The sequence below is a fragment of the Neovison vison genome, chromosome 2, assembly GCF_020171115.1.
Source record: "Neovison vison isolate M4711 chromosome 2, ASM_NN_V1, whole genome shotgun sequence".
NCBI lineage: Eukaryota > Metazoa > Chordata > Mammalia > Carnivora > Mustelidae > Neogale > Neogale vison.
This window is the reverse complement of record NC_058092.1, coordinates 40,027,669-40,053,806: the sequence shown is the minus strand read 5'-3', so window position 1 is coordinate 40,053,806 and position 26,138 is coordinate 40,027,669. Positions and strand designations below refer to the sequence as shown.

The 26,138-nt window shown below is 39.1% G+C and overlaps 1 protein-coding gene across 3 annotated transcripts in view; it reads left to right on the top strand.

Moving 5' to 3' along the window:
* Positions 1-1,047: 1,047 nt before the first annotated feature.
* LOC122899951 (BEN domain-containing protein 5) overlaps positions 1,048-26,138 on the top strand; it is a 1,721,330-nt gene continuing 1,696,239 nt past the window's right edge. For all 3 annotated transcript variants that reach the window (XM_044238193.1, XM_044238194.1, XM_044238192.1), the window contains exon 1: positions 1,048-1,199. In XM_044238193.1, the coding sequence (XP_044094128.1) occupies positions 1,166-1,199 (34 nt within the window). In that variant the 5' untranslated portion in view covers positions 1,048-1,165. The remainder of the gene's footprint in view (positions 1,200-26,138) is intronic.

Below are 26,138 nucleotides of genomic sequence, written 5' to 3'. Positions count from 1 at the left end.
CTCTCTCTCTTTTTGTTTCTGTGACCACATCTTTTATTCAGTTTTGAAATGTATTGAATGTCCTCTATCTGGTAGGCTAATTTCTTAGAAGTTAGTTACATGAGGCATGGAAAGCCTCTTATCTTTGCGAGTGCCTTGAAGAGAAGGGGACTACCTGGAATGGTACTTGTTAAAAAATTAAGTGCTCAGTAAAACTGGTAGGATGTGCAGGAGTGAACTTAGGAGTCATTTTTCATTCCACAAATATTTACTGAGCACTCATCTTGTGTCAAGCACTATGTTGTATTATGGAATATACCTAGATGAAGAGACTGACTCCAGGCAACAGGGAGTTCACCTTACCCTTAAGTAAGAAAGATAGAAGTGAATAATGCATAAAGTAGTCAGTGTTAGGCCAGGGTGGCACAGAGGACCTGGGGAGGACAGAGCAGCTCAGGAAAAGAGTAAGAGTAATATTATAGCTGGGTCTTGGAAGATAGTGGCGATTCACTACGGAGAGATGGGAAAGGGCTTCCTAAATACACTGAGAAATACAGCAGCAAAAGAGTAGCCCTTTTGGTGCTGTCGTGCGAGGGCGAGGACCCCAAGTATGGGGTGGGGTGGGCACAGAATGATTGATTCTCGGTGCGTTTCAGTTGAAAATCTAAGTTACCCAGCCCCTCGACCAGGGCCAGGCGCGTTGGGAAATCAAGAAACCTCTCAGGCCCCTCAAACTGAGCGCCAACCACAGAAAAGCCAGCCCAACCAGGTTTGTGGTCAGCAGAAGGACCCCCTCTGTGGCTGGCGAGCGCCATTCCAGCGGACCAAGTCCTCGCTAACCAGAGGCGGCTGAGCATGCTCAGTTGCCAGGACGCGGTGCCTCGGTGGCGGAGAGAGGTGCAGCATAGTCCCAGCCCCGCAGGCGCCTAGACCAAAGAGTAGCGGCGCGGCGGGGGCGGGGCCTTCGACGCACGCTCCCTCCCAGCCCGCCTCCCCGCTCACCCACCTCTCCTCCCCTCTTCCCCCGCCGCCTCGCGTTACCCGCCAGCACGCGGGCCGCCCGTTGCCTTGGCAACCGTCGAGCCGCGTCTTCCTGAGGGAGCTCTGTCAGCCCGCAGATCCTGTCGCCAGCTCCCCACTGCCCCGCGATTTTCGCGTGGGCTTAGAGGCGGAGGGACAACAAAAAATGGCGGAGCGGAGCCAGACGGCGCCTGAGGCAGGTCTGTGAGGGCGGTCGATCGTGGGGAAGCTTTGAGGCAGCATGGCTGTCCTGGGTCTGAGGGGAGAGGGGACTTGGGCATGGCCCTACTCCTGAGGAGGCGCTCCTGTGTATTTGCGCCTTAGGGCTGTGACCTCGGGGTCAGCGGTCAGGGGAGGTGCATACCGCTCTGAGTGGCGGGCAAGGACCTCTGAGTCCTGGCGGCAGCGGCAGCGGTGTATGCGGGACTGTGCACACTTCTAAGTGAGCGTGGGCCCAAAAAGGGCTGGGACTCCAGGGAAGACGCAGGACTCCAGTACTGAAGGGGCACCTGAAATGAGGCTGATCAAAGAAGTAGGGGGTACACAGTCCTGTGGAAGCATAAGAGGGCTCCCTAAAGGAGCATGGTTTGGTGGAGAGGGTCTCATAATGCAGAGGCAGGTGTATGTGGGGGGACTGTTACTTTAATATCAGGTAGTGCCACGGAAGGGGTGTATACACCGAGTGTGTGTGTTTTGGAGGAAGTATGGTACCTTAGGGTCACCCCTGAACACATAGAAACTATACAGATCCTCCTGTGGGTCCTATAAAGACAAGAGGCTTGAGGGGACACCCAGAGCCTCAGTGCTTAAGAACCTTTCCAAACGATGCTGGAACCTGAGTTTGAGTGTATATGGGATCTGTGCTCTTGAAGGTCATTCAGAATCACAACGGAGTGTATATCCACATATCTGTGGGTGGAAGATAATCTTCAAGGTGCAGGAAGACTATTGGGAAGGGGGTCCCACTGTCCTATTCCTGAGGGGACCCCGTTGTGAGTTTGACTAAGCTTGGAGAGTAGTGACCTAAGTGTCTCACACGGTCATAGAAGAGAGCTAGGATTTTCAGTCTTGTGCATGTAGGAGGGAGTTTGTACCTGAAAGGGGCTGGGATTAAAGAACTGAAGCTTTAAGACAAGTGATATCTGTGTGTGTAGCAAAGCAGTGGCTTTGGGGATATGTCTGTTGGTAATGATGGAAGTGGTATACACAGACTTGTATATGTGTCCTGATTAGGTATTTTGGTTACAAGAGTGACTCACTTGAATTATTCAGCCTTTGGTGTTGGGAAAGAGGGATATTGGTTATGTTAAGATCATATAGTGACTGGAACTAGAAGCCAAATAAAGCTGTTGAGGATAATTCAAGAGATTGTTACCTCTCAAGACCTGCATGATTTCTCTTTCTTTCGTGGCATCTCTGTTTCTTCCACCAAGTAGTTCCTCTATTCTTTTTATAGTTTAAGTTTCTCATAACATTTTTTTATTCATTCATCCACTCAACAAATATTTATTGAGTGCCAGCTACATGTCAGGTGCCAATTTAGGTACTGGAAATTCTCTGCTTGTGGTTCTCTTACCTTGTTCTTGTTCTTTTTTTCCCCCTTCCTCCCATCCCCCCTAGATTTACTGCATTTATACATATTGTACAATTCATTTATTATTTTTATTCCTTCTTGCCTATTTTCTTCCATTAGAATATAAGCTCCATGAAAGCCAAGGTTTTTTGTTGCGTTTAACAATCCCACATGTCTAGAAATATACATGGTATACAGTAGGTTATTATTAAATATTTATTAAGTGAATAACTGAATGACCTGATAAAGTCTGTGGGTTCAAGAAACTTTCTCTGAGGAAGTGATACTTTAGCTGAGATATATTGAATAAATGAAGAGAAGGACCAAGAATGGTCAAGACAGAGGGAAACCATGTGCAAAGACCATAAGGTAGGAGGAAACATGATGTGTTTAAGGAAATGAAAGGAGACAAATATGGCTGCGTGTAGGGCAATAGGAGGAGAAAAGAAACTGAAACAGATCTTGTAGGCCTCGTATACTATGATATGAATTTTGATCAGAAATCTTAGAAATAATAGGAAGCCATCGAGGGCTTTTAAGGAGCATGATGTGATTAAAATTATGAAAAATATAACTGGCTAGTTACAAAAGGTACAAGAGGGATATAGGTGGACCTTTTAGAAGGTGACAATGGAGATGGAGAGAAGAAATTGAGAAATATTTAAGAGATAAAATTAATAGGATTTAGTGAAAGATGGGGATGAAGGAAAAGGAGGTATCAGGGCATACTTCTAATTTTCTAATTTGTGCACCTGGATAATTGGTGATGCACTTATGGGGATAAGGAGCACTGGAAGGGATCTTGGCTATGTTTGAGGGGGGATCATGTTTGGTTTTGGACATAGGGAGACAGGGGTATTGTTTAACCATCCAAGTAAGTGGAGAGATTGACAGCGCAGTTGAATGTGTAAGAGAAGTCTGAGCCAACGTGGAGATAATTACTGAAGTCATAAGTGTAGATGAAATTGCCTAGAGGAAGAGTAGAGTGTGAGGAGCAGAGGCTTGGGATTAAGTGTTGAATACCTTCAATATTTTAGTGCTTTCCAAAGAGAATGAGAAGAATGGTTTTGAACAGCTTAAATGCTGCCAAATGATATTAAAAGGATGACTGAAAAACTAGATTTAGCAACATACTTAGCATTGTTGGTAACATTGATGAGAGAAAATTGGTGAAGGTAGAAGCCAAACCATTTAACTTCTGAATCACTTTTAGTGGGTGCAGTCTTTGTTTCTTAATTTAGATTCCCGAGAGAGAAAAACTGATTGGCATACATCATCTTTCCCACCAGATCATGTCATAGATTGCAAGTCAGTGTAGGATTGACTGTTTCGGATTAGATGTCCAGATACTGCTGACTGGAGTCACCTGGTACAAAACATGTCCTTCTAGTGATTTCTCATGTTAGTAGAGAATAGCTAATGTTTATGGAATGTTTATTATATGCCAGATACTATGCCAAGTGCATTGTATGTTTTAATCTACTTCAGCCTCGTTACTACATTCTTAAGTATTATCTCTACTATTTGAATAAGTTTTGGCACAGAGAAGTTAAGCAACTTGCTCAATAACTGCAAGTAAGTGTAAGATTGTAGGATTTTGGGGCCTATTTTAGCATCATCCAGATTCATTATTTGGTTTTCTGTTAGTATTGCAACATACTACATATTGAACATAGCCAGGATGAAAATTCTTGCCCCATAGGAAATGTTATTCTAAGGTAAGCATATGTTAGCAAGGTGATGTGGAAAGTACTGGGATTCAGATCTTTGTTTAAAGCCTGTTTCTGTACTTGATTAGCTGAGGACTTTAGATTCAAATTTTCTGTTCCAAAGTTCCCTCATCTTTAAAATGGGGATGGTATTTACAGGATAATTGTGCATACTAGAGATAATATATCTGAAGTGCCCAATAAATGCTATTTACTTAGTTCCCCTGAAGCTTGAATATAAAAAATTAAGATGCATTACCTGTACTTTACATATAAAAAACCTCAAATATAAAAAATTAAGATGCATTACCTATACTTTACATATAAAAGCAAGCTTTAAATATACAGTGATGAATTTAAGACATTCTGTTTTTTTTCCCCCATTGGTTTAATTTATTTGCTATCGGAAGAAAGGAGAGCATGGAATTGTTACCTGAACAGAGTAAATTTCTTAAAAGTGGACGAATGGATAAGGAAGATGTGGTCCATATACACTATGGAGTATTATGCCTCCCTCAGAAAGGATGAATACCCAACTTTTGTAGCAACATGGACGGGACTGGAAGAGATTGTGCTGAATGAAATAAGTCAAGCAGAGAGAGTCAATTATCATATGGTTTCACTTATTTGTGGAGCATAACAAATATCATGGAGGACAAGGGGTGTTAGAGAGGAGAAGGGAGTTGGGGTAAATTGGAAGGGGAGGTGAACCACGATACACTATGGACTCTGAAAAACAATCTGAGGGGTTTGAAGTGGTGGGGGGGTGGGAGGTTGGGGTACCAGGTGGTGGGTATTATAGAGGGCACGGATTGCATGGAGCCCTGGGTGTGGTGAAAAAATAATGAATACTGTTTTTCTGAAAATAAATAAATTGAAAAAATTAAAAAAAATTTCTTAAAAGTGTGAAGGGACAGTTAAACTCTTTCCCCCACCACCCAAGCGTGCAGATAGCTCTGTAAGAAGATCAGGTTTGCAAAAGGAAGTTTCTTTAAACTTTAAGTAATGTACCTTAAAATGAGGACAAGAAAAAGAATGAGGACAAGAATGTTAGAATTTTTCTTCTCCAACAATTTGACTATGAATAATAATAAAAAAAGAAACCTTATAGTTAATTAAATGTAGGAGTATTAGTCTTAAACTAGATTGCCCTGTTTCTTCTCCTTCTTTTCCAATTATCATAAATGAAAGCTTTTGTTTGAGTTACTGGGTTAAATTGCTTTCCTGTATTATTGTTTGTTACTTTTGTGTAAGTCCATACTGACCAGAAATTTTAGAATGATGCAGTCTCTTAAAATGGCCTGTACCTTGATCACTTTCTCTGTGAAATTGAGTCTTTTTTTTTTTTTTTTAAAGATTTTATTTATTTATTTGGCAGACAGAGATCACAATAGGCAGAGAGGCAGGCAGAGAGAGAGAGAGAGGGAAGCAGGCTCCCTGCTGAGCAGAGAGCCCAATGCGGGACTCCATCCTAGGACCCTGAGATCATGACCTGAGCCGAAGGCAGAGGCTTAACCCGCTGAGCCACCCAGGTGCCCGAAATTGAGTCTTTTTTTAAAAAAAAAAAAAAACAAAAAAACTTCATGGTATGTGAAATCTATAGACAGAATCTTGAAAATTTAAAAAGCCTTAGAGACAAGAAGAATCTTTTCTATCTTCTGTTAGTAGCTGGGCAAAATAGTTAAGTCTGTTTGCTAATTGGGGATAGTAACATCTACGTTTCAGGTAAGAATTAGAGATAGGTTTGGAAAGTACATAATGTATTGCACCATCCTATCCCCAAAGAAATGATAGCTTAATTACTATATGTATGTGTGTGAGTGTGTATACCTGTGTGTGTATGTCTTTCCCTAAAGACTTACTAATAAATTCACCTTTTGGAGAAGAGGAAATCCAGGGCTACAGTCCCTTATTTGCAGCTTTGAGTGCAAATATATTTCAGAGTTCAGATTTTTTTTTGGATTGTGGAAAAGTAATACAGCATGTGAACTTGATTACATAATATCTCCACGGGGTATGGGAAATTACCTTGTAAGCAAACAACATTAATAGCACATCCACACTGAATGAATAAAACTTATAAATAGTTTCATGTCAATTTAGGTTAAGTTTGCCAGCAAATTAGTTTTGGCACCAAACATTTGGTTTTTAGAGATTGACAGATTTTGGAATTGTGGAAAAGGGAATATGGATTTACATAACTTTTTCCCTTTTTAGAAATATTTTTAAAACTTTAATTTTTTTGTTATTTATATTCTGTAACATCAGTAAGTATAGCTTTATTAAAGATCTAAAAAGTACAGTATTGGGACAGAAAATACCTTTTGTTTGGGACAGAAAACACCTTTTGTTTCCCTGATGCTTTTATGCTTGTTTCTTCTTCTTCTTTTTTTTTTTCCAATTTATTTATTTTCAGAAAAACAGTATTCATTATTTTTTCACCACACCCAGTGCTCCATGCAAGCCGTGCCCTCTATAATACCGACCACCTGGTACCCCAACCCCCCCCCCCACTTCAAACCCCTCAGATTGTTTTTTAGAGTCCATAGTCTCTCATGGTTCACCTCCCCTTCCTATTTACCCAAAAGCATATACCCTCCCCAATGTCCATAACCCTACGCTTGTTTCTTCTAAGGAGCTCTGAATGTTGCATTTGACTTCAGTTTCAAGTATCATGGCTCAGTGTCCCTTTCAATGAGAGATACCAGAGAATTGTATGTATTAAGAAGGTCAGATTGATGTCAGTATTTTGCATACATATTTTTAAGAAAGTCAAAGCTTTGTTTTCAGGTCATTTAAGAGCAGTAAGTCTCTCTCTGCCCCCCTCCCCCCCAGGCACTGGGGCACCTTTTTTTTTTTTTAAATTTAATTTTAGTTTTTCAGTGTTCCAAAATTCATTGTTTATGCACCACACCCAGTGCTCCATGCAATATTTACCCTCCTTAATACCCACCACCAGGCTCACCTAAACCCCTCCCCTCACCCCTCCAAAACCCTCAGTTTGTTTCTCAGAGTCTACAGTCTCTCATGGTTCATCTCTCCACTCCAATTTCCCCCAATTCACTTTATCTTTCCTTCTCCTAATGTCCTCCATGTTATTCCTTATGCTCCACAAGTACGTGAAACCATATGATAATTGACTCTCTCTGCTTGGCTTATTTCATTCAGCATAATCTCCTGTAGTCCTGTCCATGTTGATACAGAAGTTGGGTATTCATGCTTTCTGATGATCGGAGGCATAATATTCCATTGTATGTATGGACCATGTCTTCTTTATCCATTTGTCTGTTGAAGGGCATCTTGGCTCTTTCCACAGTTTGGCAATTGTGGCCATTGGTGCTATGAACATTGGGGTACAGATGGCTCTTCTTTTCAGTACATCTGTATCTTTGGGGTAATTACCTAGTAGTGCAATTGCAGGGTCATGGGGTAGCTCTATTTTTAATTTCTTTTTTAAATTAAATTAAATTAAATTAAACTAAATTAAGTTTTTTTTCAGTGTTCCAAAATTCATTGTTTATGCACCACACCCAGTGATCCATGCAATACATGCCCTCCTCTGTTCTTAATTTCTTAAGGAATCTCCACACTGTTTTCCAAAGTGGCTGCACCAGCTTGCATTCCCACCAATAGTGTAAGAGGGTTCTCCTTTCTCCACATCCTCTCCAACACTTGTTTACTCTCTTGTTAATTTTGGCCATTCTGACTGGTATAAAGTGGTATCTCAATGTGGTTTTGATTTGAATTTCCCTTAGGGCTAATGATGATGAACATTTTTTTCATGTGTCTGTTAGCCATTTGCATGTCTTCTTTGGAGAAGTGTCTGTTCATGTCTTCTGCCCATCTATTGACATGATTATCTGTTTTGTGTGTGTTGAGTTTGAGGAGTTCTTTATAGATCTTGGATAGCAGCCCTTTGTCTGTAGTATCATTTGCAAATATCTTCTCCCATTCCGTGGCTTGCCTCTTTGTTTTGTTGACTGTTTCCTTTGCTGTGTAGAAGATTTTGACCTTGATGAGGTCCCAGAAGTTCCTTTTTGCTTTTGTTTCCTTTGCCTTTGGAGACATGTCTTGAAAGAAGTTGCTGTGGCCGATGTCGAAGAGGTTACTGCCTATGTTCTCCTCTAGGATTTTGATAGATTCCTGCCTCACGTTGAGGTCTTTCATTCATTTTGAGTTTGTCTTTGTGTATGGTGTAAGAGAATGGTCAAGTTTCATTCTTCTATACATAGCTGTCCAATTTTCCCAGCACCATTTATTGAAGTACTGTCTTTTTTCCACTGTGTATTTTTTATTGCTTTGTCGAAGATTATTTGGCCATATTGTTGTGGGTCCATACCTGGGCTGTCTAGTCTGTTCCACCAGTCTATGTGTCTGTTTTTGTGCCAGCACCATGCTGTCTTGGTGATCACAGCTTTGTAGTAAAGTTTGAAATCAGGCAACGTGATGTCCCTGGTTTGTTTTTCTTTGTCAACATTTTCTGAGCAATTTGGGGTCTTTTCTGGTTCCATACAAACTTTAGGATTGTTTGTTCCAGCACTTTGAAAAATGCCAGTGGAATTTTGATCAGGATGGCATTGAAAGTATAGATTGCTCTGGGCAGTATAGACATTTTAACAATGTTTATTCTTCTGATCCATGAGCATGGAATGCTTTTCCATCTTTTTGTGTCTTCTTCAGTTTCTTTCATGAGTGTTCTGTAGTTCCTCTAATACAGATCCTTTACCTCTTTGGTTAGATTTATTCCCAGGTATCTTATGGTTCTTGGTGCTATAGTAAATGGAATCGATTCTCTAATTTCCCTTTCTATATTTTCATTGTTAGTGTATAAGAAAGCAACTGATTTCTGGGCATTGGTTTTGTATCCTGCCACATTACTGAATTGCTGTATGAGTTCTAGTAGTTTGGGGGTGGAGTCTTTTGGGTTTTCCATAAAAAGTATCATGTCATCTGTGAAGAGAATTTGACTTCTTTGCCAATTTGAACACCTTTTATTTCTTTTTGTTTTCTGATTGCTGCCGCTAGGACTTCTAGTACTATGTTGAACAACAGTGGCAAGAGTGGGCATCCTTGTCATGTTCCTGATCTCAAAGGGAAGGCTGTCAGCTTTTCCCTATTGAGAATGATACTTGCTATGTGTTTTTCATAGAGGGATTTTATGAAGTTGAGGAATGAAGAACAGCACAGTCTTATATGGATGTTAGAATATTTTTATTAATTGTTATATTTCAGCAATGGGATAGGTATTGATTTTAGTATGATTTAAGAAAAAGTTTCATCCTTAGCTGAATTTGATTTTTCTGATTATAAGATGTTATTGTAAGTGTGTAAGCTTGCAATAATTCATTGATGTGTTTATCACCATATGGGAATATGATAATTTTTATATTTTGTATTTATTTAATGAGACTCATAAAAGAAATTTCTTTTTTTTGCAATTTCTAAGAAAGATGATTTTATTTGTCATGTATTTTTAAGAACTATTGATTGTGATTATTTGAGTCTCTAAACAGGATTTCAGAATAATGTACTTACATGTCAACTGAAGGAAAACAAAACAATCAAACATAAGAGGCTTCTATAATTTTATATAGGATTAAAAACTTTTTTAAAAAAAGATTTTATTTACTCTTTGACAGAGAGAGAGTGAGAGAAAGAGAGAGAGAGAGAGAGAGAAAGAAAGAGTAAGAGCCTAAGCAAGCAGAGTGGCAGGCAGAAGAAGAGGGAGAATTAGGCTCCCCATGGAGCAGAGAGCCTGATGCAGGGCTCAATCCCAGGACCTAGGATCATGACCTGAGCCAAAGACAGATGCTTAGCCAACTGAGCCACCCAGATGCCCCTAGGATTAAAATCTTTTATATAGAATTGGAAATTCATATGTAACAACTTTCAGCAATGTTACAGAGCAAAATCTCTGAGTTTTGGTGGAAGAAATGGGAAAAATAATTTTCCATTAATTATAGTTTGCTGCATTTTTTCAGGAATTTTAGGTGTCACTAATTGAAATATATTAATCTCTGTGTCTTGGCTTTATGAAAGAAATCATTGTGTTGTGTACTGTGTTACTCATTTTTAGAATTATTCATTTAAAAATATTTATTGAGAGGTGCCTGGGTGACTCACTCAATTAAGAATCTGACTCTTGATTTTGCTTAGATCATGACCTTGCCTGTGACATTGAGTCAAAGTCCTGCATTGGGCTTTGCACTGGGTTTGCAGCCTGCTTAAGATTCTCTCTCCTTTTCCCACTGCCGCCCCACTTCCTCCACACCCAGTCACGCACACATGTCTCTCTCTCTTCCCCCCCAAAAAACCTTTAAAAATATGTATTGAATACTCATTATGTACCATGCATTGTGTCCAACTTTGGAAATTCAGAGATGTATTAGACAAAGTCCCTGCCTTCAAGGATCTTCCATCATAGTGAAGGAAGAATAGAGTTAGAAAATTACCATCCAGTCAATAAAATGAGTGGTACACAGAATTCTGAGGCTAGAGAATGGTTCTCTGACAGCCTGGGAGTGGTGGTAAGAGTAATTCAGTAAAGCAGCTTGTTGGAAGGGCACATGAATTGAGTACTGAATAATAAGAAATTAGCCCGGTGAAGGAAAGTTGTGTGGTGAGAAAATGAAACTTATTCTGAACATTGCTAGTATTATCATCTATTAACAGAGCTAAAGACTGTATTTCTTCTTATTTTTTTCCCTTCTATTGGTTCTTAAATATTTCTGGGGTGATAGATCTCTTTGGGTATGTTATGAAAAGACAATGAGTTCTTTCTCATGAAAATTAGAGCTTCCCTATGACCCTGCAATTGCACTCCTGGGTATTTACCCCAAAGACACAGATGTCATGAAAAGAAGGGCCATCTGTACCCCAATGTTTATAGCAGCAATGGCCACGGTCGCCAAACTATGGAAAGAACCAAGATGCCCTTCAACGGATGAATGGATAAGGAAGATGTGGTCCATATACACTATGGAGTATTATGCCTCCATCAGAAAGGATGAATACCCAACTTTTGTAGCAACATGGACGGGACTGGAAGAGATTATGCTGAGTGAAATAAGTCAAGCAGAGAGAGTCAATTATCATATGGTTTCACTTATTTGTGGAGCGTAACAAATAGCATGGAGGACAAGGGGCATTAGAGAGGAGAAGGGAATTTGGGTAAATTGGAAGGGGAGGTGAACCATGAGAGACTATGGACTCTGAAAAACAGTCTGAGGGGTTTGAAGTGGCGGGGGGGTGGGAGGTTGGGGTACCAGGTGGTGGGTATTATAGAGGGCACGGCTTGCATGGAGCACTGGGTGTGGTGAAAAAATAATGAATAATGTTTTTCTGAAAATAAATAAAATTGGGGGGCGCCTGGGTGGCTCAGTGGGTTAAAGCCTCTGCCTTCGGCTCGGGTCATGATCCCAGGGTCCTGGTATCGAGCCCCGCGTCGGGCTCTCTGCTCAGCGGGGAGCCTGCTTCCTCCTCTCCCTCTGCCTGCTTCTCTGCCTGCTTGTGATCTCTGTCTGTCAAATAAATAAATAAAATCTTTAAAAAAAAAAAGAAGAAAATAAATAAAATTGGAAAAAAATGCATGCTGTGTGCAATCACATGAAAATTTGAAAATAATTTTACAAGGTAATGTCCATACTAGAAACCCGGGTTAAGAAATCTTTGTTAACAACAGAGAATTGCATTTCAGTTAGTAATAGAGGTTACATTTAAGAATCTGAAATCTTCAAAGTAGGAATACTTTGGTTGACCTAATAACATCTGTGCTAGAGCAGGTCCAAAGCAAATGTTGGTTCCTAAATTATTTGGTCATCAGTTTATCTTATATTTTTAGCTTCTTAGTAGTTTACTTTCTCATTTTACATCAAAATAGACCTAAAATAAGACTCCAGGTTTGTACAGATGTATTTAAGAGAGATTAAGTGATTAGTTCAGGCTTTTATGTGGCTAGAAACCAGGTATTTCTGATTCTACAGCCCAGAGTCTTTCCATTTTTGCTCTCCTAAATAGAAAAGACATATATAAGATTAGAACATATGGTAAGGGAAGTGTGAATTTTTATCTTTATATTGAATGTTAGAAGTTAAGTGACTTAACCAGGGTCCCACTACTAGGGAAGAGAGGAACCAGAAGTGTAATGTAAATTTTGCGATTCCCATTCAGTAAATAATATACTGCCCTAAGATGGAGAGAGATAAATGACCAGGTGTTATAGGAATGGCCTTTAAAAGCAACTTTAGTGGAGATTTTGGGTGGCTCAGTTGGTTGAACATTTGACTCTGTATTGATTCATGTCATGATTGTGCGATTGTGGGATTGAGCCCTGCACTGGGCTCTGCACTCAGTGCGGGGTCTACCTCTGATTTTTTCTCCCTCTCCCTCTGCCCCTCCCTGCTTATGTTCTCTCTCTCTCAAATAAATAAATAAAATCTTAAATAAAAAAAGCAAAGTTAGTTCAGTAAGCCATTGTTTTGTCATTTGCAAATGACAAAAGGCACTTTACATATATCTTATTTAATTTTCACAGAATTACTGCAAGGGGTATAATTATCTCAGTTTTACATATGAGAAAATTGGGGTTCAGAAATATTAAGTTGTGAAGCTAAGACTGCATAACCCTTAAGTAATAGAGCTTGAACTATAACCCAGGTCTGTCTGGCTCTATGTCCTTTCTGGTGAGACTACTCCACTCTGCCTCCTGGGTTTATTTAACCTGAATATAAAATGAATGCCTTTATTGATGGGAGGGGATGGCACATAGTAGACCTTAAAATAACTCAAAATTTTCTTTTGTTATTGAGTTATTGAGGAATAGATAATATATATCTTAATTTTCAGACAAACATATGAAACAAAAAATTCATATTTATTTCTGATTACTGTAATTCAGTAATGAGAAGTATGGGGTTAATGAAGTTTCTCATCTTAGGCATCTCTGTGCACTTACTGAGTAAATTCGTGCTGAATAGTAGGGATTAAAATAGCAATTAGCATATGCTTGCTATGGTAGGCATTCAATAAATATTTGTGTACTAAATGAGTGGAAATATTTTTAATCCATAAATTTTAGGTTTAAATGTTTGAACTTAGGCTATTGGAAGCTGAGAATGTTAACACAAATGAAGGGGAAAGCGGAGAAACTTTTGGCATTTCACAAACAAAGTATCCTAGTTGAATAGGACTTAAACACATTTAATATATTGGGAATGGAGCAAGCTCATTTAAAACCTCATTTGGGAGACTTCTGGAGAAGATGGCAGAGTAGGAGTACCCTAAGCTCACTTCATCCCATGCATACAACTAGATAACATGCATATGAATGTAAATAACCTAGGAAAGAACCCGAAGGCTGGCAGAGGTGACTCCCCAGAGTTACGCGTTGAGAAGAGTCCAAATGAAAGAAGGTTGGAAGGGTAGAGATGGGATTTGGAGCTAAATGGACTATAGGAGGAAAGAAGGGAAGGATGCTGCAGATGCAGGGAGGGGAAAGAAACAGAACCTCAGACCATAGCCCAGGGATGGAGAACCTGCATGGGGAAGATGAATCCCCATAACATTTGGCTTCGAAAACCAGAGGGGCCAAATTTCATGAATTTTTGTGACTGTGGGGTCATCACCTGGAACTTTAAAATGCACATGGGCTCAGCTTTGGGAGAGCCAGGAGGGCTGAGGAAACTTAGTCCTCACCCTTAAAGAGATAGCAGAACATATGGCCCTTTAGAGATACATACAGCATAGAAGCAGCAATTTGAAAAATTATGCATGGGGTATATTGGATTGAGAGTCATTAAATAATCTCAGAGCATGAGCTGAAGGACAGGAATCACTGGGAAACTTCTACAGGAACAAAGGAACTGGTGGATGCCATTTCCCTCCCCGTTTTCTGGACTAGACACGGACACCTAGGGAACCAATATGGCACCATCATTTGCTATCTGACTTGCTAATGGCATGTCCTGCCCCTGAATTCTGCAGAACGTTCCCTCAAGCCAGGCCTTGGTTCCAGATCTCCTCCCACACAAACCTCACAAACACCATGTGTATCACCACCTCCAACCTTGCCTACCTGGGTCCCCAGTGACTGCAGGTCCCCTCCTACAGCAGACTGGTAGTACAGACCATGCTGGCAGTAGTGTGCCAGCACTACTATATTCTCCTGTAGACCTGCTTCCTTCAAAATGCCCTTGGCTAGAGCCCATCCAGAGTGGTGCCACAAGCCTGGCAATGTGTAAGAGCCCCGAAATGGGCTGGCACCACTGCAAAGTGACTCTTGCCTTGGGAGCGGGGAAGATAACCACAGACACCAGTCTGACTGTGGCCCCTGCAGTGGGTTGGGAGAAAGACATTTGGTCTGAGTATAGGCCATACCTGCTAGTGAAAGCTTCTCAGGGAACAACACAGAGAAAGTGACCTATAGTTCAGTGCTACTGCATCTTGAAAATGCCTGGTTTGATTTGACTCAAGCCGAAGGTGGCCTCACTAACAGCACAGGGACCCACTAAAAACAGAGATCAAACCCTGTTCACAAAAGGCAAAAAGAGTTGTTGCAGATGACTGGATCGAAGGCAAATATAGCTCAGCCGCAATAGGAGGGTGCATGCAGTAGACCTAGGAGACCATAGTGAGCACCAAGTTTTGATAAATGGGCTATTGCATTGCAGAGCATCACAGGACCTCTTCGTAAGGCCCCTACTTTCAAGCAGGAGACATAGCTGACTTTCCTAACACATAGAAACAGACAAAGAGAGTTAGACAAAATGAAGAGACAGAGCAAGATGTCCCAAATGAAAGAACAGGTCAAAATCACAGGAAGAGACCTAAACCAAATGGAGATAAGTAATGTGCTTGACAGAGAATTTAAATTAGCAGTCGTAATGGTACTTACTGGATTTGAGAAAAGAGAGGAGGAGTTCAATGAGACCCTTAACAAAGAGATAGAAAGCATAAAAAAGAACCAATAAGAGATGAAGAACTCAATAACTGAAATCAAAAATGACACTAGGTGGAATAATAATAGACTAGAGGAAGCAGAAGAATGGATCAGTGACTTGGAGGAGAGAGTACTAGAAAGCAGTCAAGCTCAACAGGAGAGAGAAAAAAATAAGAAAAGTAAAAATAGACTCAGAACTGAGAGATGCCATTAAGCATAATAACATTTGCATTATAGGGGTTCCCAAAAGAGAAGAGAGTAAAGGAGCAGAAAATTTATTTGAAGATATAATAGTAGAAAACTTTTCAAATATGGGGAAAGAAACAGAAATTCAGATCCAGGAGGTACAGAGAGCCACCAATAAAAGTAGACCAAGGAGATCCACACCAAGGCACATAGTAATTAAAATGGCAAAAAGTAGTGATAAAGAGAGAATTTTAAAAGCAGCAAGACAAAACTTACATGCAAGGAAAACATAAGGCTATCAGTTTTTTTTTTTTTTTTTTTTTTTTGTCAGAAACTTTTACAGGCCAGAAACTTTGGCATGATATATTGAAAGTGCTGAAAGAATAAATCTGCAGCCAAGAATGCTCTATCCAGAAAATCTATCATTCAGAATAAGAGAGATAAAGAGTTTCCTCAGGATGCCTGGGTGGCTCAGTCAGTTAAGCTGCTGCCTTTGGCTTAGGTCATGATCCCAGAGGATTGAGTCCTGCATCGGGCTGCTTGCTCAGCAGGGAGCTTGCTTTTCTGCCTCTGCCTGCCACTCTGCTTGCTTGTGCTCTCTCTCTCTCTCTTTGTCTCTCTGACAAATAAATAAATAAATAAAATCTTAAAAAGAAAGGTTTCCCAGACAAAAGTTAAAGGAGTTCATCACCACTGAACCAGCTCTATAAGAAATGTTAAAGGGGTCTCTGAGTGGAAAGGAAAGAAAGACCGGGGAAAGGAATAGAAAGTAGGAGTAAGAAAAGTAGGAAGCACAAAAGCAGTAAAATTAAATATATCTATGAAAATCAGTCAAGGGATTCAGAATATGAAAGGTTATAAAGTATATGACAGCATATACCGAAAATGTGAGGGGGAAAGTAGTAGTGACCAAATATAAGTGATTATCAACATAATATTAGACTGCTATTTGCAGAAGATGTTATATGCAAATGTAATGGTAACCACAAATCAAAAACCAGTAATAGACATACAAAACATAAAGAGAAAGGAATCAAAGTGTGTCATTAAAGAAAGCCACTACACTGTGAGATGAGAGAGCAAGAGAACAAAAAAACACAAAACAAATAACAAAATGGCAATAAGTACATACCTATCAATAATTATTTGGAATGTAAATGGACTGAGTGCTCCAATCAAAAGACATAGGGTGACAAAATGGAGAAAAAAGCTAGACCCATCATATGTTGCCTGCAAGACTCACTTCAGACCTAAAGACACATGCAGATTGAAAGTGAAGAAATGGAAAGGCATTTATCATGCAAATGAAAGTGAAAAGAAAGCTGAAGTAGCAATACTTATATTAGAAAAAAATATACTTTAAATCTAAGACTGTAACAAGAGACAGAGAAGGATACTATATATATAATCATAAAGGGAACAATCTAACAAGAAGCTAGAAGAATTACAAGTATATACACACCCAAAATGGGAGCACACAAATATATAAGGTGGGTAATAACAAACATAAAGAAGTAATTGGTAACAATACATTAATAGTAGTGGACTTTAATACACTATGTACACCAGTGGATAGATCATCCAAACAGAAAATCAAAAAGGAAACCATGGCTTTGAGTGACACATTGGACCAGATGGATCTAACAGGTATATTCAGAACGTTCCATCCCAAAACAGCAAAATACACATTCTTTTCAAGTGCACATGGAACAATTTCCAGAATAGATCACATATTCAAAAAGATTAAGCCATACCATGCATCTTTTTTGATCTCGACACTATGAATCTAGAAATCAATCACAAGGAAAAAAATCTGGAAAGGAAACAAATACTTGGAGATTAAATAACATGCTACTAAACAATAAATGGCAATCAAGAAATCAAAAAATCAAAAAAATACATGAAAACAAATGAGAATGAAAACACAATGGTCCCAAATCTTAGGGATGCCACAGAAGGGAAGTTCATAGCAATACAAGCCTACCTCAAGAAGCAAGAAAAGTCTCAAATAAACAGCCTAACCTTACACCTAAAGGTCTAGAAGAAGAAGATCAAACAAAACCCAAACCTAGCAGAAGGAGAGAAATAATAAAAATTAGAACAAAAATAAATGATATAGAAACTAAAAAACAATAGAAGAGATCAATGATACTAGGAACTGGTTCTTTGAAAAGATCAATAAAATTGTCAAGCCTTTAGCTGGATTCATCAAAGAATAAAAAGGAGGACTCGAATAAACAAAATAGGAAGTGAAAGAGGAGAAATAACAACTGATGTCACAGAAATAAAAAGGATAAGAGAATACTATGGAAATTATATGCCAACAAGTTGGGCAGCCTAGAAGAAATGTTAAAATCCTAGAAACATATAACCTCCCAAAACTGAAGGAGAAAGAAATAGAACATTTGAACAATCTGATTACCAGCTGTGAAATGGAATCAGTAATTAAAACTCTCCTAACAAACAAAAGTACAGGACTAGAGGTCATCACAGGCAAATTCTACCAAACATTTAAAGAAGAATTAATATCCATTCTTCTCAAGCTATTCCAAAAAATAAGAAGAAAAGCTTCCAAATTCATTTTGTGGGGCCAGCAATACCTTGATCCTAAAAACCAGATAAAGACACTACAAAGAAGGAACAACAGGCGAATATGTCTTATGAACATAGATGCAAAAATTGTGAATAAAAAATTAGCAAACTGAATCCAAGGATACATTAAAAACTCATTCACCACAATCAAGTGGCATTTATTCCTGGGATGCAAGGGTGGTTCATTATTCACAAATCAGTCAGTGTGATACATCACATCAACAAGAGAAAGAATCAAAACCATATGATTATTTGAATAGATGCAGAAAAAACATTTGACAAAGTAAAACATCCATTTATGATGAAAACCCTCAAGAAGTAGGTTTAGAGGGAATAGACCTCAACATAATAAAAGCCTTATATGAAAAATTCAGTTAACATCATACTCCATGGGGAAAAACAGAGCTTTTTCCTGTAAGGTCAGGAACAAGACAAAGATGTCCAGTCTCACCGATTTTATTCAACATAGTGCTGGAATTTCTACCTGTAGCAGTCACACAAGCCAAAGGAATAAAAATAATCCAAATTGGTAATAAAGAAGTAAAACTTTCCCTGTTTGCAGATGACATGATATTATATATAGAAAGCCTTAAAGTCTCCACCAAAAAACGTCAAGAACTGATAAATGGATTCAGTAAGGTCACAGGATACAAAATCAATGTACAGAAATGTGTTGCATTACTACACACTAATAATGAAGTAGCAGAAAGAGAAATGAAGAAAGTCCCATTTATAATTGTACTAAAAATAATAAAATACCTAGGAATAAACTTAACCAAAGAAGGGAAAGACCTGTTCTCTGAAAAATATAGAACACTGATGAAAGAAGTTGAAGATAACACAAATGGAAAGATATTCCATGCTCATGGATTAAGAAAAAATATTGTTAAAATGTCTATACCACCCACATTGGTCTATCGATTTAATGCAATCCCTATGAAAAGAGCAACAGCATTTTTCACAGAACTAGAACCATCAATCCCAAAATTTTGTATGGAGCCACATAAGACCCTGAATAGTTAAAGCAGTTTTGAAAAGTGAAAACAAAATTGGATGTAGCACAATCTCAGATATCAAGATATAGTACAAAGCTGTAGTCATCAAAACAGTATGGTACTTATTGATTCTTTCAAAAAACCAGCTTCTAGTTTCATTGATACGTTCTACTGTATCTCTGGTTTCTATCTCATTGATCTCTGCTCCAATCTTATTATTTCCCTTCTTATGTGTGGAGTTGGTTTGATTTGTTGTTGATTTTCCAGTTCTTTAAGGTGTAGAGACAGCTGGTGTGTTCTGGATTTTTCAGTTTTTTTTTCCAGTTTATTTTATTCAGAAAAACATTATTCATTATTTTTTCACCACACCCAGTGCTCCATGCAAGCCGTGCCCTCTATAATACCCACCACCTGGTACCCCAACCTCCCACCCCCCCGCCACTTCAAGCCCCTCAGATTGTTTTTCAGAGTCCATAGTCTCTCATGGTTCACCTCCCCTTCCAATTTACCCAAATTCCTTACTCCTCTCTAACGCCCCTTGTCCTCCATGCTATTTGTTATGCTCCACAAATAAGTGAAACCATATGATAATTGACTCTCTCTGCTTGACTTATTTCACTCAGCATAATCTCTTCCAGTCCCGTCCATGTTGCTACAAAAGTTGGGTATTCATCCTTTCTGATGGAGGCATAATACTCCATAGTGTATATGGACCACATCTTCCTTATCCATTCATCCGTTGAAGGGCATCTTGGTTCTTTCCATAGTTTGGCGACTGCCATTGCTGCTACAAACACTGGGGTACAGATGGCCCTTCTTTTCACGACATCTGTGTCTTTGGGGTAAATACCCAGGAGTGCAACTGCAGGGTCATAGGGAAGCTCTATTTTTAATTTCTTGAGGAATCTCCACACTGTTCTCCAAAGAGGCCGCACCAACTTGCATTCCCACCAACAGTGTAAGAGGGTTCCCCTTTCTCCACATCCTCTCCAACACATGTTGTTTCCTGTTTTGTTAATTTTGGCCATTCTAACTGGTGTAAGGTGATATCTCAATGTGGTTTTAATTTGAATCTCCCTGAGGGCTAATGATGCTGAACATTTTTTCATGTGTCTGATAGCCATTTGTATGTCTTGATTGGAGAAGTGTCTGTTCATATCTTCTGCCCATTTTTTGATGTGTTTGCCTGTTTCGTGTGTGTTGAGTTTGAGGAGTTCATTTTAAATCCTGGATATCAACCTTTTGTCTGTACTGTCATTTGCAAATATCTTCTCCCATTCCGTGGGTTGCCTCTTTGTTTTGTTGACTGTTTCCTTTGCTGTGCAGAAGCTTTTGATTTTGATGAAGTCCCAGAAGTTTATTTTCGCTTTTGTTTCCTTTGCTTTGGAGACGTATCTTGAAAGAAGTTGCTGTGGCTGATATCGAAGAGATTACTGCCTATGTTCTTCTCTAGGATTCTGATGGATTCCTGTCTCACGTTGAGGTCTTTTATCCATTTTGAGTTGATCTTTGTGTACGGTGTAAGAGAATGGTCGAGTTTCATTCTTCTACATATAGCTGCCCAGTTTTCCCAGCACCATTTATTGAAGAGACTATCTTTTTTCCACTGTATATTTTTTCCTGTTTTGTCGAAGATTAATTGACCATAGAGTTGAGGGTCCATATCTGGGCTCTCTACTCTGTTCCACTGGTCTATGTATCTGTTTTTTTGAGGGAGGCTTGGATGGCTATGTATTAACCCCTTAGGTCCGCCTTTTCTGTATCCCATAGGTTTTGGACCGAAATGTCTTCATTCTCATTGGTTTCCGTGAATTGTTTCAGTTCTTCTTTGATCTCCTGGTTGATACAAGCATTCTTAAGCAAGGTGGTCTTTAGCTTCCAGGTGTTTGAGTTCCTTCGGAACTTTTCCGTGTGTTTGAGCTCCATTTTCAAAGCATTGTGATCTGAGAATATGCAGGGAATAATCTCAGTCTTTTGGTATCGGTTGAGTCCTGATTTGTGACCCAGTATGTGGTCTATTCTTGAGAAGGTTCCATGTGCACTTGAGAAGTATGAGTATTCTGTTGTTTTAGGGTGGAATGTTCTGTATATATCTATGAGGTCCATCTGGTCCAATGTGTCATTCAATGCTCTTGTTTCTTTATTGATTTTCTGCTTCGATGATCTATTTCTGAGAGAGGTGTGTTAAGATCTCCTACGATTAGTGTATTCATATCAATATGACTCTTTATCTTGATTAACAGTTTGCTTATGTAATTGGCTGCTCCCATATTGGGGGCATATTGGGGGCATAGATATTTACAATTGTTAGATCATCTTGGTGGATAGTCCCTTTAATAATGATGTAGTGTCCTTCTGTATCTCTGACTACAGTCTTTAGTTTAAAATCTAATTTGTCTGATATGAGAATCACTACCCCAGCCTTCTTTTGAGGCTCATTGTTGTGAAAGTTGCTTCTACATACCTTCACTTTTAGTCTGGGTGTATCTTCAGGTTCAAAATGGGTCTCTTGTAGACAACATATGGATGGGTCCTGTCGTTTTATCCAATCTGCAACCCTGTGCCGTTTTATGGGTGCATTTAGGCCATTCATGTTGAGAGTGATTATTGATAGATACGTTTTTATTGACATCGTGTTACCTTTGAAGTTTTTCTTTCTGTAGATTATCTCTATATTTCTGTTCAATGCTATTCTTAGGATTTTTCCTCTTTTATAGAACCCGCCTTAATTATTTCCTGCAGTGTCAGCTTGGTAGTTGCATAGTCTTTTAAGCCTTGCTGGTCTTGGAAACTCTTTATCTCTCCATCCATTTTGAATGTCAGTCTTGCTGGGTAATGTATTCTTGGTTGCATGTTCTTCTCATTTAGTGCCCTGAATATATCTTGCCAGCCCTTTCTGGCTTGCCAGGTCTCTGTGGACATGTCTTATGTTATTCTGATGGGCTTTCCTCTGTAAGTAAGGAGCCTCTTTGTCCTAACGGCTTTCAAGAGATTGTATCTACAATTATTATTCCTCAATTTGACTATCAGGTGCCTTGATGTTTTTTTTTGGAATCTATAATCTTGGGTGGAGACCGTTCAGCCTTTAGTACATGAACGCTGGTTCCATTCACGAGATTGGGAAGATTTTCATGAAGAACTTATTCCACTATATCTTCTAGACTTCTTTCTTTCTCCTCCCCTTCAGGGATTCCAATAATTCTGACATTGGAACATTTCATGGCATTATTTATTTCCCTGATTCTGTTCTTGTGGCTTCTAAGCCATTTGTTCCAGGCTTCCTCCTGATCCTTTCTATCTGTTTGTCCTCGAGATCACTAATTCTATCTTCTGTCTCAGTTACCCTAGCTTTGAGAGAATTTAGATTAGATTGGAACTCATTGAGAACATTGTGAACCTCATCCCTGGTAGCTTTCAGTTCTGCCCTAACACTGTGAACCTCATCCCTGGTTGCTCTCTGTTCTGCCCTAATCAATTCCGTTTGGTCATCCATGGCTTTCTCCAATCTAGCTATTGCCTGGATAATTGTTAGCCTGAATTCTCTTTCTGACATATTGTCTATGTGGAGAGCCATTAGCTCTCTCTATGTGGATAGGCCCATCTTCTGTGTTTTTCTTTTGTTGGGTGTTCCTCCTCCTAGTCATTTTGGTGAGAGATGACTGAACAGATGTAGCTGGATGTATCAACCGTGGTGCAGTCAAGGTGCACCCTGGATCGCTTCTGAGCAATCAGGATTCCCCACCCACATGAGAGAAAAAAGAAAAAAATAGAGAGAGACAGGAAAAAAAAGGGAAGATAAAAGAGAAGGTTCAGCCCAAATGGGCCTCAAGGTAAGATTGATGAAGTTTACAAACAGAAACAGACAAACAAAAAGACTGATAAAAGTATATGATAAGAGGGGAAGTATATATATATATATATATATATATGCACAAATAAAGGAAGAACTTCATCAAAAAGAACCCTAAGTGTAAGATTTATATACTATCAGGACAAACACAAAAACACAGAAACACTTGTGAAAGAAAAAGATAGGAGAGTGGTTATAAATTCTCAGTGTGGGAGAGGAAGGTTGTTTTGATTCTTCCTGGAAGTATCTTGATATCTTTGTTAAAGGACTCAACTTTCCTAAGATAAAGGGGAATTAAAAATTGGTTTTCCTATAGTGGTAGTATTGATTGGGGAAAGGGGATTACCTTGAAGTTTAACTCTATATGAATATTAGAAAATAAAAATAAAAAAAATAAACTAGACTAAACTAAACTAAAATTAAAAAAAAATTAAAAAATAGAAATGCAAAAGAAAAACACAGGTGTATGTATCGATAAACCATTGGCCACACTAATCCAAAAGAAAAGAGAGAAAGCCCAAATTAATAAAATTATGAATGAAAAGGAAGAGATCACAACTAATACCAGGAAGTAGAAACAATCATCAGAAGTTATAACCAACAGTTATATGCCAATTAGCTAATCAACCTAGATGAAATGGATGCATTCCTGGAAAACTATAAACTCCCAAAATTGAACCAGGAAGAAATTGACAACCTGAATAGACTGAGGTCTAATAACGAGATTGAAGCAGTGATCAAAAACCTACCAAAAACAAGAGCCCAGGACCTGATGGACTCCCTGGGGAATTCTACAAACCTTTCAAAGAAGAAATAACACCTATACTCCTGAAGCTGTTTCAAAAAATTGAAGCAGAAGGAAAACTTCCAGACTCTTTCTATGAAGCCAGCATTACCCTGATTTTCAAACAAGGCAAAGACCCTACCAAAAAGGAGAATTTCAGACCAATATCACTGATGAATATGGATGCTAAGATTCTCAACAAGATCCTAGCCAACAGGATCCAACAGCACATTAAAAAGATTATCCACCATGACCATGTGGGATTTATCCTTGGGTTGCAAGGATGGTTCAACATTTGCAAATCAATCAATGTGATAGAAGAAATTAATATGAGGAGAAGAACCACATGGTCCTCTCAATTGATGCAGAAAAAGCATTTGACAAAATCCAGCATCAATTCCTGATTTAAATGCTTCAAAGTATAGGGATAGAAGGAACATTCCTGAACTTCATAAAATCTATCTATGAAAGACCCTCAGCAAAAATCATCCTCAATGGGAAAAAGCTTGCAGCCTTCCCGTTGAGATCAGGAACACGACAAGCATGCCCACTCTCACCACTCTTGTTCTACATAGTATTAGAAGTCCTAGCAACAGTAGTCAGACAACAAAGAGAAATAAAAGGTATCCATATGGGCAATGAAGAAGTCAAACTCTCTCTCTTCGCAGACGACATGATTGTTTATATGGAAAACCCAAAAGACTCCACCCCCAAACTCCTAGAACTCATACAGCAATTCAACAACGTGGCAGGATACAAAGTCATTGTACAGAAATCAGTAGCTTTCTTATACACTAACAATGAAAATACAGAAAGGGAAATTAGAGAATTGATTCCATTTACTATAGCACCAAGAACCATAAGATACCTGGGAATAAACCTCACCAAGGAGGTAAAGGATCTGTACTCGAGGAACTACAGAACACTCATGAAAGAAACTGAAGAAGACACAAAAAGATGGAAGACCATTCCATGCTCTTGGATCGGAAGAGTAAACATCGTTAAAATGTCTATACTGCCTAGAGCAATCTATACTTTTAATGCCATTCCGATCAAAATTCCACCGGCATTCTTCAAAGAGCTGGAGCAAATAATCCAAAAATTTGTATGGAATCAGAAGAGACCCCGAATCACTAAGGAAATGTTGAAAAACAAAAATAAAACTGGGGACATCACGTTACCTGATTTCAAAGTTTATTACAAAGCTGTGATCACCAAGACAGCATGGTACTGGCATAAAAACAGACACATAGAGCAGTGGAACAGAGTAGAGAGCCCATATATGGACCCTCAACTCTATGGTCAAATAATCTACGACAAAACAGGAAAAAATATACAGTTAAAAAAAGACAGTCTCTTCAATAAATGGTGCTGGGAAAACTGGGTAGCTATATGTAGAAGAATGAAACTCGACCATTCTCTTAACTGTACACAAAGATAAACTCAAAATGGATAAAAGACCTGAACATGAGAGCGGAATCCATGAGAATCCTAGAGGAGAACATAGGCAGTAATCTCTTCGATATCAGCCACAGCAACTTCTTTCAAGATATGTCTCCAAAGGCAAAGGAAACAAAAGCGTAAAGGAACTTTTGGGACTTCATCAAAATCAAAAGCTTCTGCACAGCAAAGGAAACAGTCAAGAAAACAAAGAGGCAACCCACGGAATGGGAGAAGATATTTGCAAATGACAGTACAGACAAAAGGTTGATATCCAGGATCTATAATGAACTCCTCAAACTCAACACACACAAAACAGGCAATCATATTGAAAAATGGGCAGAAGATATGAACAGACACTTCTCTAATGAAGACATACAAATGGCTATCAGACACATGAAAAAATGTTCATCATCACTAGCCCTCAGGGAGACTCAAATTAAAACCACATTAAGATACCACCTTACACCAGTTAGAACGTCCAAAAGTAGCAAGACAGGAAACAACATGTGGAGAGGATGTGTAGAAAGGGAACCCTCTTACATACACTGTTGGCGGAAATGCAAGCTGGTGCAGCCTCTTTGGAGAACAGTGTGGAGATTCCTCGGGAAATTAAAAATAGATCTTCCCTATGACCCTACAATTGCACTTCTGGGTATTTACCCCAAAGATACAGATGTAGTGAAAAGAAGGGCCATGTGTACCCCAGTGTTTATAGCAGCAATCGCCACGGTCGCCAAACTGTGGAAAGAACCAAGATGCCCTTCAACGGATGAATGGATAAGGAAGATGTGGTCCATATCACTATGGAGTAATATGCCTCCATCAGAAAGGATATATACCCAACTTCTGTAGCAACATGGATGGGACTGGAAGAGATTATGCTGAGTGAAACAAGTCAAGCAGAAAGAGTCAATTATCACATGGTTTCACTTATTTGTGGAGCATAACAAATAGCATGGAGAAAAAGGGGAGATGGAGAGGAGAAGGGAGTTGAGGGAAATTGGAAGTGGAGGTGAACCATGAGAAACTATGGACTCTGAAAAACAATTTGAGGGTTTTGAACGGGGGTGG